Source organism: Hypanus sabinus, chromosome 5 (genome assembly GCF_030144855.1).
Source record: "Hypanus sabinus isolate sHypSab1 chromosome 5, sHypSab1.hap1, whole genome shotgun sequence".
NCBI lineage: Eukaryota > Metazoa > Chordata > Chondrichthyes > Myliobatiformes > Dasyatidae > Hypanus > Hypanus sabinus.
In genome coordinates, this window is record NC_082710.1 from 121986901 (window position 1) to 122006426 (window position 19526).

Sequence of the window (19526 nt, forward strand, 5' to 3'; positions counted from 1 at the left end):
GAGTTAGAGTTATAGAAAAGTACAGCAAAGAAGCAGACCCTTCGGTCCATCTAATCGATGCCAAGCCATTTAAGCCGCTTACTCACATCAACCTGCACCAACACTATGGCCCTTCGTACCCCTACAATCCATGAACCCAACCAAACTTCCCTTACACATTGAAATTGATGTTGCGTGGACCACTTGTGCTGGCAGCTCATTCTACACTCTCATGACCCTCTGAGTGAAGCTGTTTTACCTCGTCTTTCCCTTAAGCTTTTCATCTTTTACCCTTAACCTCTAGTTGTAGTCTCATCGAACTTCAGTGGAAAAATAGTGCAAGCATTTACATTATCTAAACTCCTCATCATTTTGTATGCCTTCATCAAATCTCTCATTCTTCTATGTTCCGAGAAAGAAAGTCCTAACCTATTCAATCTTTCCTTATACTCAGGTCCTCCAGACCCAGCAACATGCTTGTAAATTTTCTCTGTACTCTTTCAAACTTATTTACATCTTACCTGTAGGTAGGCGACCAAAACCACACACAATACTCCAAATTAGTTGGAGATCAAGACCTATGTATCTTTGGCCAATGAACTTCCATCAATCATATTTTTAAATTTAGTTTCAGGGACACTACGCTGAAAGTGTATGCAGCATGAAACTAGTGCAACAAATTGCAGCATTTCAAATCTCTTGATCATGCAATCACACAACAGTCAACACTGAAAGTGAGGCCTTAAGATATTGTGATCTGGTCCCCAACTGAACAAATATCCCCTCTGACAGAGAAAAAAAATTATGATTTCAAGTATTTAAATTAATGTCACCTCAATAGTTCTCCATCTTTCTTGTTAACTCTGCTCTATACATAATCATACCATTGCGGTGAAGTCAAAAATGATCTCACAATCTCCTATTTTAACTAATTTTCCCTTTGCATTCCAAGTTATAAAACATAACTTTATTTTCAGCCTCTCTTCATGTGATTTTCTAATTGAATCAAGTCTATGAAGTCACTTGGGAAGATTTAGCTGTCAATGTCATCAGTACCTCCTCCCTAAGCAAGGAGAGGATGAGAATTAGAAGCTGCAGAAGGCAGCCTCTAGTGTCTGTGCTGCTCTTCAATAATGTCATGGCAATACAGTGTGTAAAATAATTCTATATATATTCCTTAATATTTTATATTCTGTATTTTTTGCCCATTCTTTCTCATTGTTTCTTGTGCGAGGGGATGGTGTTTCTGGACCAATGCTCTTGTTGTGTTTTGTTTGGGTGTTGTATTTCTTACGGTGGGGGGTTTTGGGGATTGATGATTGTGTTGCCGTTCTTTTTAGTGTGTGGGGGGGTGGGTTTTTTGTTTCTCTTTGAACTGACTTTCATGGCTTTCTTTGTTTCATGGCTACCTGGATAAGAAGAATCTCAGTGCTGTGTACTGCTTTCATATTTTTATAATAAATGAACTTTTAAAAACTTTTCAGTATTTCAATATTTATCAATCCGTCATCATAACCATTTTGAGCAATTGAACCTCTCTAGCCATCTTGTGAAAAGAATTGCAAAGTTTAACCATCCATTAGATGTTCAAATTTCTCCTTTTCCCTGCAGCCAATCTACCAGTTGAAGATTGCAATCCTTAGTTCTAGATATGCCAGCCAAGTGAAACATCCCACTATCTTCCGGTCTGATTCCAGTATGCTTCAGTAACATCACTAAGGCATCTTACAAGAAAACTAGAGCAGATAAAACCAGTCTGTTAATCTCAAGAATCAATATGGTGAATCTTCATTGCAGTCTCTTAATTGCAAGTATGCAGTATAACAGAGATATACACAATACTCCAGCAGAGGCTCTGCAGGGTTAACATAATTAGAGGAAAGATTGTTTTTTGCTTTCGCACTTCCATGTTCCAATTTGTGCATACATGAACTGAAGACCAGGTGCCATTGAATTACGTATTATATAGTGATAGTTCAGTCAGAAAAATCATGCAAGATCAGAGATCTTGTGTCTCTATATATCATATCTTGCTCTATTTCCAAGGAACTACAACTGAACTCTGGAAAAGCTAAAAAGCTAAACCAATCTCTGGTTTACCTTCACTCTACATCCTCTGTATGCTTGGTCTTTCAGCTTTAATGCTCATTTACTTTTAATGAAGTTTAAAACTCTGGTCCATTTATCAGGTCATGATTTATTTTTATTTGTTTTCAAGTGATTCCTCTAGAGGGTGCTGTTCCTTCATCTATATGGTAAAGTCTGTCATTGCCAAATGGACATTTTATGTGTTGTTCCTCTGAGAATTTGTCAGAGCAATTTGGAAAATTCACGTCTGTGCCGGAATTTCTTACCAAAGGAAACAAAACTTTAATATCACGAGTCAATAAAAATGCTCTTCAGCTGCTCGCGGTTGCCTGAGATGCTCATGGCATTAATAAAGTATTTACAATCCATAATGGAAAAAAATGACATTCAGAACCTTATTACCAAGATAAATCATCAATGTATTGGTGTTAACAAGGCACTTCCATCAGAAAAAAAATCATCAAGATTTTCAGAAAACTGATAGTCTAAGACTAAAACATTTGGAGCATTTCAGTGTTCCTCTAATAAAATAGATTAACATATAGATTACCTAGGCATTAATAATATTGGATTAATTTGAAGATAACCATCAGCACTAACTTCTTACAAGTTTTTAAATTCAAGAGTTAATACTTACAAGAAAACTCAAGGACTTTTAATTTAAACCGTTTTTATTACCTTTTGTTAACTATTGTTCCAAGTTCAAAGTACAATTATTATTAACTTTTGTATACATTACACAACCTTGAGATTCATCTCCTTACAGGCAGCCACGAAACAAAGAAACCCAAATGAATCGATTAAAATGAGAAAAAGGCATTAGTTGGTCATTAGCTTTTCCATTAACTGAATTAAATTACCAGTATCTGTGAATTTAATCCTTTCATTAACAGGATTTAGCTGTTCATGATAAATCCTGGGGCACTAATGCACTTGATTACATGTAAAACTGAAAACAAGATATGAAGCTATGCACAAAAAATTACACAAAACTTCTGAGAATAACAAAAGGAAAACATTCTTTGCAATTTTATAAATATTTTCAACAATGACGCTCAATTAATACAGTTTAAGAAAAATATAACAAGGACATTTATGCTGTTATTTTTAAACCTTCTCTCACAGAATAGTGTGAAATTTTGGAAGAAGTGGCAGGCTAGTTAATAGTCTGACAGGTCACAACATGACTGCTGCTACTGCACCTGCAACCATTTTTATTGCCAGGCAGTAAGAGAGTTAATTCAATTTGGCATGATCATTACCTAGACTCCTACCACCCACACAATGGGGCTGAAAACTTTCATGCCAAGAATATTCTGTAGATGTGCAACCATAATTCAGACTCTATGCCCCAATTTCTGTTCCCTTATTTTGTCTGACCTCCACAGCTTCAAATCCTGAGGCATGCTTTCAGGTCTCACTTCCAGTAATCATTCAAGAAGCACTGTAAAATTCTTTTTTTTTTTATGAACCATGAAACATTGAGCAGAATCCCACTTACAAATAAATGAATATGGGAGCCTTTATTATTCTAAACCTGAACTTGCACCATTCACTAACTCTTCCTCTGTTACATCAATAACCCTGTTGGTGCTGCCTCCTGCACCCATATGGAACTTGTCAATTTTATCAATTTTGTTACTAACTTTCCTGCACCTAAATTTATTAGACCTTCTGAGATGGCCTCGCTCTCTATTCTGGATCGCTCTATTTCTTGTAAGGATGCCATTGCTTTTTCTCAGTTTCTCCAACTCCACAGTGTTTTTCATGTTGCTTTTCATTCCAGAATATTTGATATGTCCTCCTTCTTCAGGGAACATGACTTCCCCTCTATTATTTTTGACAGAGCCCATCCCCGTTCCTTCTCCATTTCCCACACATCTGCTGTATCCTTATCTCCCTCTAGAGGGAATAAAATCCAAAGTTCAAAGCCCACATCCCAAAAGCATGAGCATCAAATTTTTCAGATTCAGGTAACCTGTAACCAGTTAATCTGGTAACCAAAGCTGTTTTCTCTCTCCTTTGATCCACCCAGTTTCTCACATCTCCCATCTTTCCAAATCAGCTTCCCAGACTCTTGTAATACATTGATTTGAATAGTGGTGCAAAAAAGAGCAAAAAAAAAGAAAAAAACTGAGTTAGTGCTCTTCGTTCATTGTCCATTCAGAAATTTAATGTAAGAAGGGAAGAAGCTGTTGCTCAAACATTTAGTGTGTGTCTTCAGGCTCCTATACCTCATTCTTAGGGGTAGCAATGAGAAGAGGGCATGTCCTGGTGATGGGTGTCCTTAATGATGGATGCCCCCTTTTTGAGTCATCAATTTTTGAAGAAGTCCTCAATGCTGAGGAGGGTAGTGCTCATGACAGAACTTCCTGCAGCTTTTTCCAATCCTGTGCAGTGGTCCTGCCATATCAGACACTGTTGCAACCAGCTAGAATGCTCTTTAAGGTACATTTGTAGAAAATTGGGAGCAACATACCAAGTCTCCTCAAACTTCTAAAGAAAGGTTGCTGCTATCATGCCTTCTTTGTAATTGTATCAATGTGTTAGGCCCAGGATAGACCTTCAGAAACATTGACACTTAGGAACTTGAAACTTCTGACACTTTCCGCTCTTTGGCAGTGATCCAGGGCTCAGGCTGACCTGCTCACTGAGTCCTGACTCACCGCTGTTTGCTCACTTTCAAAGTTCCCGACAGGGAGGAGAAAAGTCGACGTAAAAGTTGGTCAGGAAATCACCATGGCAGTTAAAGACGATAGCCAAGTACCTGTCGAACAGGAGGTTGCAATCCACCGCATTAGAACTACTTTGACCAACCAAAATATAAAATCACTTGAAAATGTTTGTTCTGATCTAATTTGTGGTGCCAAAGAGGAGAACCTAAAAGTCAAGGGACCTGTTCATATGTCCACCAAGACACTGCGTATCACAACAAGAAAGACCGCTTGTGGTGAGGATTCCAAAACCTGGGATCGTTTCCAAATGCAGATCCATAAGTGCCTAATTGATTTGCACAGCCCTTCAGAAATTGTGAAGAAGATCACCTCCATCAGCATCGAACCTGGTGTTGAAGTAGAAGTTTCTGTAAAGGGGATTTCTTCTTTTTCTTTGTTACTGTGTATGTAATCAAAATGGCTTCTTTGTTTTGTTAAAAGTAGGAATGCTTCTTTGTTGCGAGAGAGTGCTGGAAGCTTGTTTGGGTTAAAATTTACTGATAACGAGAATTGTACTCCTTTGTAAACCAATTGGGATTAATGTTGTTCTTTCTTCTGAGTCTGTAAGCTATTGTTGGCGGGCTTTGGGCAGATCGGCGCGAGGGGGTGAGAGAGAGAGGACACAATGCTGTAAACTGGGTGAGAAACAGACCCCAAGGGGGGGTGGGGGGTGGGTCCAATGCCAGGAGGTACCCTGAGGAGAGGAGACGACGATAGATGTGCTTGGTTGACCACTTCGGGTGGTCCTGAGCTGCGAGTTGAGGAGTTCGGAGGGGATCAAATGGTGGCCAGAAGACTTCAGTAATTGAGCTCCAATGGTTGTGCATGAAGTAGTTTGAGCTTTGATAAGTTTGGTGCCTTTTCTTTATTGTTTTTCCTTCATATATACTATATCGTTATTAATCAACTAGTTATAGTAACCTTTATAATTTGTACTCATTTAATCGCATATGGTGTACTGTCAGTTTTTGGGCGAGGTGGGGACATCACACAGCATCCACACCAGCTGATTATCCAGTTTGGCAGGGCCGAAGGCTGCTTCCCCTAGACGGGAACGAGCTGAGCGAGCCTGAGGTGACCTGGGGGGGGGGGGGTGCATTTCTATTGCTGATACTTAAATCTCATGGAAATGAAATAAAAATAAAAATTCCACAGTGAGAAATGAAGAAGGAACTTCTGAGCCTTTCCACTGAAGATCCTTCAATAAGGTCAGTGAGTGTTCCCCTCACTTTCTGTCCTGAATCTTTCTGTCCACAATCAATTCCTTGATCTTATTGACACTGGGAACAAGATTTTTACTGCAACACCACTTAACTGGCTGATCCATCCTGCTCCTGTACACCTCCTTATCACCACCTGAGTATTCTACCAACAATAGTTACATCCTCGACAAATTTATAGATGGTGTTTGAGCTTTGCCTGTCTACACAGTTGAGTGTGTAGAGAGTAGGGCAGTGGGATAAGCACACATCCTTGATGTGCACCAGTGTTGATCGTCTGTAAGGTGGAGATATTGTTTCCTATCCACACAGACTGTGGTCTCCCAGTGTGGAAGTCAAGGATCCAGCTGCAGGTGGAGGTACAGAGGCCCAGATTTGGAATCATAAAAATGTGATGATTAGCAGAAGGCTTAGTTACTCCAAGTTGTGCTTATTTAACAGCAAAGGCAACAAGTTCACATGGATAGTGAGCTGAAAAGAAGACATGTATTTTGAGTGGTGTAACATTGTTTAGGTTATCATACTAGCTTCCCAAAACATACGTGCACAGGTCACCATTTCTGTCATGAGAAAGTGGTGAAAGAAGTTCACATTGTAACAATTGTTACTGCTTTGCTGACTTTTGCAGAAGATGAGACATATTCATTGCAATTTGACTGAGTATTGCCTAATCTCCATAGCACCACTTCTCAGGGGTCCAAAACTCAGTGGTCCATGTCCTCTCACTGAAAATACATGCCTTAAGAATATTGAACAAACCTTTCAGCTTTTGGATACCTGGAGTTGGTTTGCAGACTCTAAAGGCCTTCAGAATGGTGAAATTTTATAAAGCTTTTGCATTGGTACTGTACACTAATCTCTCTCAGCAAAATTTTCTGCTTTACATCTATGAAGAATTTGTGAATGTTAAGTCTGACCTTGTTTCCTCAACCATTTTACATTTTAATCCATGAAAATCAAACATTTTGCTGAGAATCAAATAAGACACTCTTCTAACTGGTAATTATGTCCTGTTGAGAAGGGAAAAGTAAACAGATGTTTTGTTTGATCTTAAGTTCTTTGTAGACAGCCAGCATTTTGTTACAAATTGGCTGAAAAGTATGTATATATTTTATATATTGGTGAGACCCGACGCAGACTGGGAGACTGTTTCGCTGAACACCTACGCTCGGTCCGCCAGAAAAAGCAGGATCTCTCAGTGGCCACATATTTTAATTCCACATCCCATTCCCATTCTGATATCTATCCATAGCCTCCTCTATTGTCAAAATGAATCCAAACTCAGGTTGGAGGAACAACGCCTTATATACCTGGCTGGGTAGCCTCCAACCTGATGGTATGAACATTGACTTCTCTACCTTCCGTTAATGCCCCTGCTCCCCTTCTTACCCCATCCCTGACGTATTTAGTTGTTTGCCTGTTCTCCATCTCCCTCTGTAGCTTCCCCCCCCCCTTCTTTCTCCTGAGGCCTCCCGTCCCATGATCCTTTCCCTTCTCCAGCTCTGTTTCACTTTTGCCAATCACCTTTCCAGCTCTTAGCTTCATCCCACCCCCTCCGGTCTTCTCCTATCATTTTGCATTTCCCCCTCCCCCCACTACTTTCAAATCTCTATCTTTCCTTTCGGTTAGTCCTGATGAAGGGTCTCGGCCTGAAACGTCGACAGCGCTTCTCCCTATAGATGCTGCCTGGCCTGCTGTATTCCACCAGCATTTTGTGTGTGTTGTTGTTTGAAAACTATGTGTTTCTGTTTCTTTTATAAACACTGTATTGAATCATGGAAAGTACAGAATCATCAATGCATAATACAGGAAATTATGTCTAGGAAGAAACCAGAGCACCTAGAAAAAACCCAGATGGTCAGAGGGTCAACATGAAAACTTCATGCAGACATTAGAAACATAGAAACATGGAACATAGAAAACCTGCAGCACAATACAGTCCTTTTGGCCCACATTGCTGTGAAAAACATGTACTTACTTTAGAAATTAGCCAGGGGTATCCATAGCCCTCTATTTTTCTGAGCCCTATGTACTTGTCCAGGAGTCTCTTAAAAGACACTATCATATCCACCTCCACCACTGTCGCTAGCAGCCCATTCCATGCACTCACCACTTTCTGCGTCAAAAGCTTACCCCTGACATCTCCTCTGTACCTACATCCAAGCATCTTAACACTTGGGTGTAGGATTGAATTTGAGTCTCTGGTGTGACTTAGTGGTTCTACTAGGTGCATCACTCTACCACCTAGAATGTAATTGTAACATACAACTTTCTGGCTCAGACATAAGCGTGGTTATTGAAAATTCTGATGCATGTCACTCCTGGACTTACAGAGAAGCTGCCAAGTTTGTCCAGCTGCAACTTTGAGCACTGGATGTAGTCTGTGTTCTTATATATACCATTTTTGCCTTCCTGTAGATTACAGAAAATCAAAATTCAAAGTAAATTTGTTATCAAAATACATATATGTCACCTTACACAGCCCTGAGATTCATTTTCTTGCAGGCATTCACAGTCAGTACAAGAAAAACAATAGAATCAATGGAAGACTATCCCAACAGGATGAACAGTCAACGTGTAAAATACAACCAACTGTGCAAATACAAAAAGGAAAAGAAACACCAAATAATAATAATAACAAATAAATACATAATCAATGCTGAGAATATAAGATAAATAATCCTTGAAAGTGAATTCATTGTTTGTGGGAATATTTCAGGTGAAGTTGAGTGAAGTTATTCCCTTTGGTCCAAGAGCTTGATGGTTGAGGGGTAATAATTGTTCCTGAATGTGGTGACGTGAGGCCTGAGGCTTCTGCACCTTCATCCTGATAGGAACAGCAAGAAGAGAGCATGTGATGATGAATGTTGCTTTCCTGTGACAATCCTTCTTGTAAGATGTGCTCAATGGTGGGGAGGGGTTTATCTATGAAGAATGGGATTTATCCACTGCTTTTAGTAGGATTTTGCATTCAAGGATATTGCTGTTTCTATACCAGTCCGTGATGCAGCCAGCCAATATACTCTCCACCACACCTCTATACAGGTTTGTCAAGGTTTTAGATGTCATGCCGAATCTTTGCAAACTCATAAGGAAATAGAGGCACTCACATCTTTTTTCATAATTGCACTTACATACTGGGTTTAGACCAAGTCCTCCAAAATGATAATACCAAGGAATTTAAAGTTGCTGACTGTCTCGATGAGGACTGGCTCATGGACCTCAGGTGTCCTCCTCCTGGTGAAGAATCAGCTTCTTGGTCTTGCTGGCATTGAGTGAGAGGTTGCTGTTGTGACACCACTCAGAGAGATTTTCAAGCTCCCTCCGAATTGCTGATTTTGTCACCGCCTTTGATTCAGCCAATGCCAGCGGTGTCATTAGATGCTTCCTTGTCTGTTCTTGCCTATGGGCTTTTAATCTCCTTAGCAACCCCAATATTCTGTTGCTCCTCCTTTCTGCATCATCATCTTGTCATTGTGATTTCAATGTCTGACAGGAAGAGGTTGCTCACATCCTTCCTTGACACCTTTCTTTTCTTTCCAGTACCATTATTCTTGGAAGCCTGTTGTCTTTTGAGTGATGATTTCTACTTCTTAACCACCTTCCTCCTTCTTATTCCACTACATTGATCTAGTGCCTTGTGGAGGTGGTGGAGAATTTGTGGTTGTGCTTTCATCGTTGTTCTTGGTCTTGGTGTTTGCTAAGGTAGGTGCAGTGTTGGCTTTCCTAAGGGTGCTATTGCTTGCTTCCTCTTCCATCCTTACTACCTTTGCAAAGCTGCAGTCTCATGGCAGCAGATAATGATGGCCTGCTTCTGTAATTAGGTTACAAGCTTGGTTTCTTTGCAGTTCTTGATCTGGTGTCTTTCTGCAATCAGTCCTCCGGGAATGCCTAAAAAGAGCTGATGCACTAGAACAGTTTAGCTGAAGTTAGTTTTTAGGAGTGATTAAATGAAGAACTAATAATAACAAACAAGAGAAAATCTACAGATGTTGGAAAACCTAGCAACACACACAAAATGCTGGAGGAACTCAGCAGGCCGTGCAGCAGCAATGGAAAAGAGTAAACAGTTGATGTTTCGGGCCCTTCATTAGGACTGTGGGCCAAAGGGCCTGTATTGTACTGTAGATTCTCTATGTTTTCTATGACTCTACTTTTTTGTATAAAAATGGGGATTTTTTTAAAAAAACACAACTAATTCCCACAAGCTGGGATATTTTGTTATGCATGCAGGTTTGTGATAACTTTCAAAAGGACATAGATTATGGGTGGCATTGTTCTTTCGCCCCTGGCAGATGTTTTTGTGCCATTTATTATGTCTAAAGTAATTCACCAAATTCCCTGGCAGACATTTATTGCTTCCACTTAAATCATCTTGTTTAATTTTTCCAAATTATAGACAGAATCATTATTTATCTCATTAGCATTTAAACTATGCTATAATTCAATTGATCAGAATGACTGTGATGAATACACAACACTAACTATCACCTCCTCCCCACTGACAGTTGGCACACATTCAGGGAAATCTCACTTCAGTCTTTATCTCAGGCCATTCCTCATTCTATTTCATCAGTGTGACATTTTCTATTCTAAAAACACCTGACATCATTAACTTTAAATATAAAACAGCATGATTACAAATCACTCTTGACTACACAAATTATCCAATTACAAATGCTCCAGCGTAAATTTCATGAAGTTTCAGTCACTGAAAAAGTACATACATTATGTTTTTGACATACTGTGTCTTTTAGGAGAAATTGAATGCAAATATGTGATTGTTTGATGTTGCATGATCAATGCAAATGATAAATGCTGCTACTACTACTACTACTACTATTACGTTGACTCAGGCCTAGGGGGTCAGCGTCAGGCCCCTAGTAAATAAATGATAAATAAAGGAATGGAAACAGTATTAGAGTCAGAATCAGAATCAGGATTATCACTTAGCTATTTAGTGAAATTTATAGTTTGCTGTAGTGGGCTGCGGGTCTATTTCAGCTGCACCAGACACCACTTCTGCTGGCTCTGTGATGTTTACGCTGCTTGATGCTGACCTGAGGCTGAGGCTGTGGGCCTGCTCCAGGCTCCATGTCTGTGGGCTCTACAATGTTTATTCCACTCTTCACAGCACTGAGGCTGAGGCTGTGTGCTTTGTGTCTGAGGACTTACTTTCATTCTGAATGCTATTTGCTTACTTCTATTGTTTGCAAGATTTGTTTTTTTTCTCTCTTACTTTGCACATTGGATACTTGCTGTTTATTTTATGAGTACTTTAAGGTTTCCTTGTTTAGTAAAGGATACAAATTTCAAGGTTGTATAATATACATACTTTGATAATAAATGTACTTTGAACTCTGAACTTGAAAATTATAGTGTAATAAATTTTAAAAAATGACTATAAGTTAAAAGAAATTTAAAAAAATAAGCACAAGAGCACAAAATACAGAGGTAGTGTTTATGTGGTTTCACGGACCATTCGGAAATCTGATGGCAGATGGAGAGTAATGCTGAGTGTGTTGACATACCAAATATGCTCTTCTAATGAAATGGAGCCTCTGGTGTGTCTTCTTCATGATTGCATCAATATGTTTGGCCTATGAAAGATCCTCTGAAATGCTGAGGCCCAGTGATGCACCATCAATAACTCTCTGAGACGTAAAGGTGAGATATCAGCTTTTATTGACTGGAAGAAAGAACAAGCAGTAGTTGACCACCATGCTACATCCTGGAGACTGAGGGCCGGGCTCAGGCCTCAATCGCCTTTATATCGGGGTCTGTGGGAGGAGCCACAGGAGCAGTCAGCAGGGGGGCATGTCCAGACAGGTAAATGTAGTTCACCACACCCAGGTACTTGAAGCTGCTCACTACCTCCACTGTCAGGCCTCATAATAAGGATCAGTGTGGGTTCTCCCTCCAGGAACTTCCCCTTCCCAAAGCCCACAATCAATTCCTTGTTCATACTGATGTTGAATGCGTGATTGTTGTTAGGGCACAACTCAACATCCGATCTATCTCTCTCCTATATGCCTCTTGTCACCATTTACAATTCTGTCAACAGTTGTGTCATCAGCAGGTTTATTGATGGCATTTGAACTGTGCCTAGCCACATAGTCTTCATAGTCACATAAGGCAATGAAGAAGGAAGAGAGTATAGATGATTGGACAAGATATATCCTGAATTATTTTGAAAAAAATTTAAGGCTCACATGAAAACTTCCTTGTGATGAATTTGGCTCTAGAGTTGAGAAGGTTTTCAAAGTTTTCTGTCCAAGTTAGGGAGATTTAAGTGTCAAACTGATGAATTAGATATCAAATGCTTGACATGTAGGTTTATTAGCATGAAAAATGAGGAAGAGAAACATATTAAGACTTCAAGCAGAGATCTTTCATTAAAATTGATTCTGAGAAAATTCCTTAATGCCTATGTGCTGACATCCCTGTTCAACCAACAACTGATGCTCTCATTTTTTTATTTGTTGTTTTCATAATAATTTTGTTTGTAATGGCAAGAGGTTGAGGTTGACAGATGGAGCTGTTACCACAACTAATTCACTTGGTTAAAAATGAACAATTCAACAACCAATCAACTTGAACCCAGGTCATTTCTAATGCATCATTTTGTTGTTGACCAGTCGAACCTAGATTCCAACTAAACAAACTTGTTCTTCCAATAGATAGCATCAAGCAGTTAACATCTATCTAACCATTAAATTGATGACCCGGAGGGCATTATTTAGAGAAAGTTAATTAGCATTAAGAGAAGGAGTGCTCTATATCACTCGCAAGTCTAATTGGGGGCTTGATCTATTCTGGCTGAAAAATTATGTGTTTTTATCTCTGCTGACATGCTTTTGGAAGATGCCACTGATAAGGTTAATGTTTTGTGACTATACTCACACTGTTAATAAATATACCCAGATTTTATTAATGGGCTACCTGAGACAATAACACAGAGAAGATAGTATCTGGTTAGGATTTGCAGCCATGTCTCTAGATGAGATCTTGGGAAATATCCTCTCTGCTCTTTCTACCATGTACATTGTTCAGAACTTCATGGTTGAACTGTTTACAAAATATTTGATTCACCCTTGTATTACTCTCCAATATTTTGATGCCTACTGTTTATGCAGAAGAAATCAAAGAAAGTTGCAGGAATTGAAGAGCTGAGAAAAAATTTGTATGCTGGCATATCTGGCAGGCACATGCAATACAGCTATTAACTTTCATCTTGTTGCTTTTTCTTGATAAATAAATTTTCTATTAGTAGACCAGTCCAAATTAAAGGAAGTTTCTGTCAGAGAGGTTTTTTCTTATCCTACAATCGTTCCCATCGAATACACAGTAATAATGCTAAGAGAAGTACATCAGGACCAAAATTAGTTAAATCTAGCCTTCAAATGGTACTTCACATAATGACTCATAAAACTAGAAGGTATTATTGATAAAAGATGTTCAGCTAAATGGATAGGTTAATATTTTCAAAGATAATAATTATCATCACATTCTAATCCATTGGAAAAGAAAAAAAAATACTTTATGGTGTATATATCATGGAGTTAAGTTATTTCTCTAGTTGGTTTATTAAATACACCATACAGGTATATGCTTCTATGCCGTGTAAATATATGGATGACCAGAAGTAAATTGATTGACAGTTGGCAATTTGATGAAAACTGGAACCAAACTCCATACAAATCATTTAAATGTGGAAGCACAAGGAAAGTTGATGGACAGACACAAGCACATGTGACTTCTTGTCGAGCCACAGGACTCACTATGGAGCCTATCAGCAGAGCATCTGTGCAATGCAGAAGTGAGCAGAATCCCTTTCAAAACTGATTGTTTTACCTTATGGATGGGTAGTATAAGAATGATGTCCAAATTTGTACAAAGTAAGTCGCTGAACCTTTAGAAAATAATGTTAGTGCTGGAAAGTGAATGTTTTTATTTTCAAGTTTTATACTTAGGATTGTGATTATATTTATATTGTATTACTTAGGTACTTTGATGATATTTTGGATTTACTTCAGTCTGTCTGAATCATTTAAAATACAGTTTTAAAAGGCAATTAAAACAGTTCATACAACTTTGATGAAGCTTTTGAATAGTTTTTAATGCTTGATGCCAACTATTGGATTGAAGCCTGCATGGTTGCAGAGAGTTATTATCTGGAGAAGTAAAGCACATCTGGGCAGCGAGTCCATGTATGGAATAGATCCAGCTATGTGATAGTGGTTTGCCTAAATTCTTTCCTGCAGCTCCATTTTCACAAGAAACCAATATGTAATAATTGCCAATGACCAAACTATGAGAAAAAAGCCTCTCTCTTCTTTCCCTGTATGGGTTGGCAGTGTTGGCACAACGGGGAAAAAAAAAACATCTCACTGAGGGAGTGGAACTAAGACATCTAACTGAGCCTAATTCAGCACACAGAATGCTGGAATAACTCAGCAGGTCAGATTGCATCTAAGGAGTAAAATGGACAATTGACATTTTGGCTCAAGACTCTTCATCAGAGACCTATCTCCCCCTCTCGCTTGCCGCTCCCAAAGGAAGGCCCCCATATTCAAATGGCGTCTCTCGACCTCTATGCTGTCAGCGGGTGGTGCTGGAGTCCTGGTTCTTGTGCAAGGTTTAATCAATGCAGTTTCTGGATTGGACTTGGTAGTTCATGTTATGTTTCTGGTTTCTAGTTGCTCCTTTTTTGTTGCTATTTTGGATTATTTTGAATCATGGCAGCCTACAAATAACAAACACTGAGCTGAACTGGACATTTTCGATTTTGTGTTTTACTTAAATTGGTTCCATGTTTTCTTTGTTTTGTGGCTGTCTGTGGGAAGACAAATCTCAGGGTAGTATACTACATATATACTTTGATAATAAATGTTCTTTGGATCTTTGAATCTGATCTGCAGTTTTTCTTGTGACTAGCTTAGTTGAGAATTGGCTGGCCTTATCATTAGCTTGATTCTCATTCATTCACTGATAATAAAATATGCAGCAGCATTTCCATATCTTTCACTCTGTAGAACATCCACATAGTTTCCTGAGGTTGGGAGTGGAAGGCAATGTGATGATTAGTATGTTCGGCTGTTAGGTCAAGGCAGTAATTGTTAACATATAAGTTAACTAATTTGCTCCCTGAAAAACATTGCCATTAGTTTGCCTCACAATAGGAAAATGGTCTGGAAGATGCATAGAATGCATATATGTAAGACAATCTGAAAATGATAGTAAAAGAACAGTTAGAGCTAACCTTAGCTGGTAGGTCAGTCATAGACTCAGACATCAGGAGACATCTTTCACAAATTGTAGGAGTGCAGATATCCAGGATTAACACATTCAATGGAAATAGCCAAAAAAAAAAATTGTTTGTGGGAGATTCGCTTATGTGCATATTGGTGGTTGGGTTTCCCACAAACCTTCAAGAAGAGTTTTGCTATTGGCTGTAGAGATTTTTTTGCATCATTCCAAAATGAATTTGAATGGTGCTGTATTAATGCAAATCTATTTTTACTGTGGTGCATTATTAATATATGATATAGCAGCATTATAGCCTATTGTGCTGAGCATGGTAAGTGCAGTTTCATTTCATGTAGTGGAGATCTGCTCATATTTACAATAGTGATGTTCTCCATGAATGTTTAAACAATTGCCGGAAGCTACAGACTTTCATATATAGTGGATGTTCGGTTATGACTTTGGGGAACAGCGTCTCTGTTTGACCCTGTTCCAGTAGTTTCAATGACAGCACTAACTCACAGCAGTGTCATGAATAGAGCTGCTGCCTCATAGCTAGAAACCTGCGTTCAATCCTGAACTCAGATGCTACACCCTCCCTGTTACCATGTGCAGGATCTCACCAGGCCTTCCACTCTCCTCAATCATCCTAAAACTGTGCAAATTGCTATGATAAGTTAGTATGCCACTAATGTGTAGATGTGTGGGCAAGTCTATGGGGGGGTGGTGGAAGATTAATGTATGATTAGTGCAAGTAGATGGTTGGTGATTAGCACACACTCAATTTTGAGGCATGGTGTTGTGTACTTAATATTTCAGTTGTATGTATTTGAGTAATTGTGTGTGTATATATATACATGTACATAGCTTGATTTCCATGATGTAATTTTCTATAAGTCTCTTTAATTCTGTTCTATAGGTCATAATCTGTAAGTCTGGTTTTCAGCATCAGGAATACGGATGTTTTGGATGAATGGATGATCAGCAAAGTATCCCCGCACACATGATCAAAAAATACATCTTCAGATCTGGTCTGCTAGGTGATGTTTCACATTGATGCCTTAAAGTTACGGACCTTGCAGCACAAACATGAAAGTGTGACAAGAGGTTTGACACAATCTGGCATTTGTCTTGCATCTCAAGTTTTTAAAATTTCATCTCAATTACATACATTGGGTTATTTTAAGTAATATATTCAAAATATTTGCAAATAATTGTTGCATTCATTTATCAGGAAGTGTGTCTAATTATCTTGAGCTAGGTGTTGGTAGTGCACAGTTTTAACAACACACAGCCTGTGAGCCTTCAAGTCTGAGATGCCCCCATTTAAGTATATTGCTACCAAATGAATATCATGGTATGCATTCAGTACTTATATCAGTTTGTCTCTTATCAATTAAAGTACTGAACTATAGACAGTCTAAATATACCTATTAGGGTAGAACTAGATGAAGCTACTGCTTGTCATGAGTCACAGAGTCATAGAAAAGTACAGCAGAGAAGCAGACACTTTGGCCTATCTAATTTGTGCTAAAACTATTAAACTGCCTACTCCCATCGACTACAGCCCTCCATACCCCTACCATTCATGTACCTATTCAAATTTCTCTTGCATTGGAAACCGAGCTCACATGCAGTGCTTGCGCTGTCAGTTCATTCCACACTCTCATGATCCACTTAGTGAAGAAGATTCCCCTCATGTTCCTCTTAAACATTTCACCTTTCACCCTTAACCCATGACCACAATTTGTAGTCTCACCCTATCTGAGAAAGCCTGTTTACATTCACCCTATCCATACCCCTCATAATTGTGTATATCTCATCAAATCTCCTCTCAATCTTCTACATTTTAAGAATGAAGTCCTGATCTATTCAACCCTTCCTTGTAACTCAGGTCCCCCAGGCCTGGCAACAGTGACTGCAATGCAGGCTGTCAATCTGGGCTTGCTCAAGCGAGCATCAGCAATGTAGCACATGGAGATCAGCCAGGGCAATTAATTATACAGCCAGAGGGTTTAAATGTTGCACCAATTTATCTCTGTGTTTTCATTGTTAACAAAAGAAGTTGGCAAAAGTCTGCCTCTGTGGAGCTAACATTCAATGGAGAAGCTATGATGTAAGTTCTTTTAATTAATAGAGTGCTTTGTAAACTTGATTTACCAGCTTTCCTCCAGCTTCTGGAAAGTACTTAAGAAAAACACTGATACAAAAGATGTTACCCTTAAAGTGATCAAGCTTTACGTTCAAGACGATGACCTTTCATGCCACTGGAACTCAGAACAACATTTCAGTGGCCTTGACGGGAATAGGATATAAAAGGAAATCATGTTGAGATAACTGTCATTTACTTTCAGATACCTTATGCCTAAAGGAGATTCTGCGTATCATGCACTGATGCTGAGATGTATGAGAAACTGGTTATTTAATTTACAATTATTAAATAGATTTATGCGTTCACTTAAAGTTAAAGAGATGTGATGTGATTAGTTGGCAAAAATTTAAATCTTGAGGCATGGTGTTCTGTATTTAATATTTCAGTTATATTTGAGTAATCTATATAAATATATATTGCTTGATTAAGTATTGTTGCTCATTTAAATAATCCATTACGGGTTATATGCATAAATAGGTGAATTGCACACTACCACATGATATGTGCATGCCTCACTTAAAGTAAACCCATAGTCAGACTCACACTTAAGACTCCCAAGTCTTCCTTTGAACTAGTTTAATGTTTTGAAGATCCAAAAACATAGCACATGCGAAGTGAAGAACATTGTTAATAATAATGATTATCAACTGTGCTAATGGAGAAGAGTGAACTTTTATACCTCCTGAAAATGAACTTGGAAAGATGGACCTTATTATAACCCATTCTATATCTGATCTCCTGAGCAAATAGAGTCATTTATATTACATTCTTATACTCAAGATGACAAGACAGTTATTTGTAGTTCTTCTCTAGGAGGTTGTTTATTCTCAATCATATCTGCCCTGGAATCCATGTAATTGCAGGACCTTTGGAAGGAGTAAGTTATACAGAGCACAAGCTACAACATTAATGTGAAAGTAAACACAAAGGAACATTTAAGAAAAACTGTCCTGCCAAGGCAGAAGCACATTATCTTAAAGTCTCTATGGACTTCCAAAAACATTGGTCAAGGTATATGTCTATTTGTCACATGTCCTCAGTTGGCATTCTTCATAGACTTTGTTCATGGCATAATAGACATTATATGTCATTCACCAAGTTTTCTACTAACCAATTGTTACAGTATGGACCCAACTATACCAGCTTCCAGGATTTAAACATTCCAGGTCAAAGGGATTATGGGATGGGTGGTAGGGATCCTCAAAAATGAATCTGCAATCTCCTGCAGATGTCAAAAAATAGTGGGAGGGGAGACCCCAGTGATTTTACTATCCCCTATAGGACCGACGGTCTGATACAGCAGCAGAAGACAACAAACAGGAGCTGCCAGGTAGAGTGGCCACTGACTGTATCTCTGAATATTGGGTAGTATAGCTTTAAGCATTCAGTACAGTCTCCATCTGATCACAGAAGAACGCAACTAATAAAAATCATAAAACATAGAATATAGAGCAGCACAGGAACGCGGCCTTCAGCCGCAATGTTGTGCTGAACCAGCTAAAAAAGTAATTCGTAAACTCCCAAAAACTAATTGCTCCTATGCCCATATCCCTCCATTCTCTTCACATTCATGTATCTATCTGTTTGGCTTTTAAAAGCTTCTAAGGTGTTTGCCTCCACCACCATACCGGGCAGTGCATTCTAGGCATCCACCACTATCTGAGTAAAAAAAACTAACCTCTTACTTGCCCTTTGAACCTAACCCACCTTCTATGCATGACCTCTGGCATTAGACATTTCAACCCTGGGGAAACAGATATTCCCTGTTTACTGTATCTATACCTCTCATAATCTTATAAACCTCTATCAGATCTCCGCAGAGCCTACACTGCTCCAAAGAAAACAAACCAAGTTTGTTCAGCCTCTCATGCTAGCACATGCTCTCTAAACTAGGCAGAATCCTAGTGAACCTCTTCTGCACCCTCTCAAAGCCTCAAAACTTGAATGATGCAAATAAATGAAGGATCAGAGGGTGAGTCATCCGCCTGCTACCTCTCCTGGACCATCCATCAATAAAGCTTGTACTGATAGTTTCTATGCAGCTGCAACACAAAGCATTTTAACTCAGAATCACTGCTTAGATTTTAACCATAGCCTAAAATAAATAGATGTAGATGATAGTGTAAA

The 19526-nt window shown here is 38.8% G+C and overlaps 1 protein-coding gene across 1 annotated transcript; it reads left to right on the forward strand.

Annotated features, from left to right (window-relative positions):
* The first annotated feature begins 4806 nt into the window (after positions 1 to 4806).
* Positions 4807 to 16220, forward strand: LOC132394774 (small ribosomal subunit protein uS10-like). Its single transcript, XM_059971182.1, has 2 exons — positions 4807 to 5151; positions 16167 to 16220. The coding sequence occupies exons 1-2, from the start codon at positions 4807 to 4809 to the stop codon at positions 16218 to 16220; spliced, it is 399 nt and encodes a 132-aa protein (XP_059827165.1).
* Positions 16221 to 19526: the final 3306 nt, after the last annotated feature.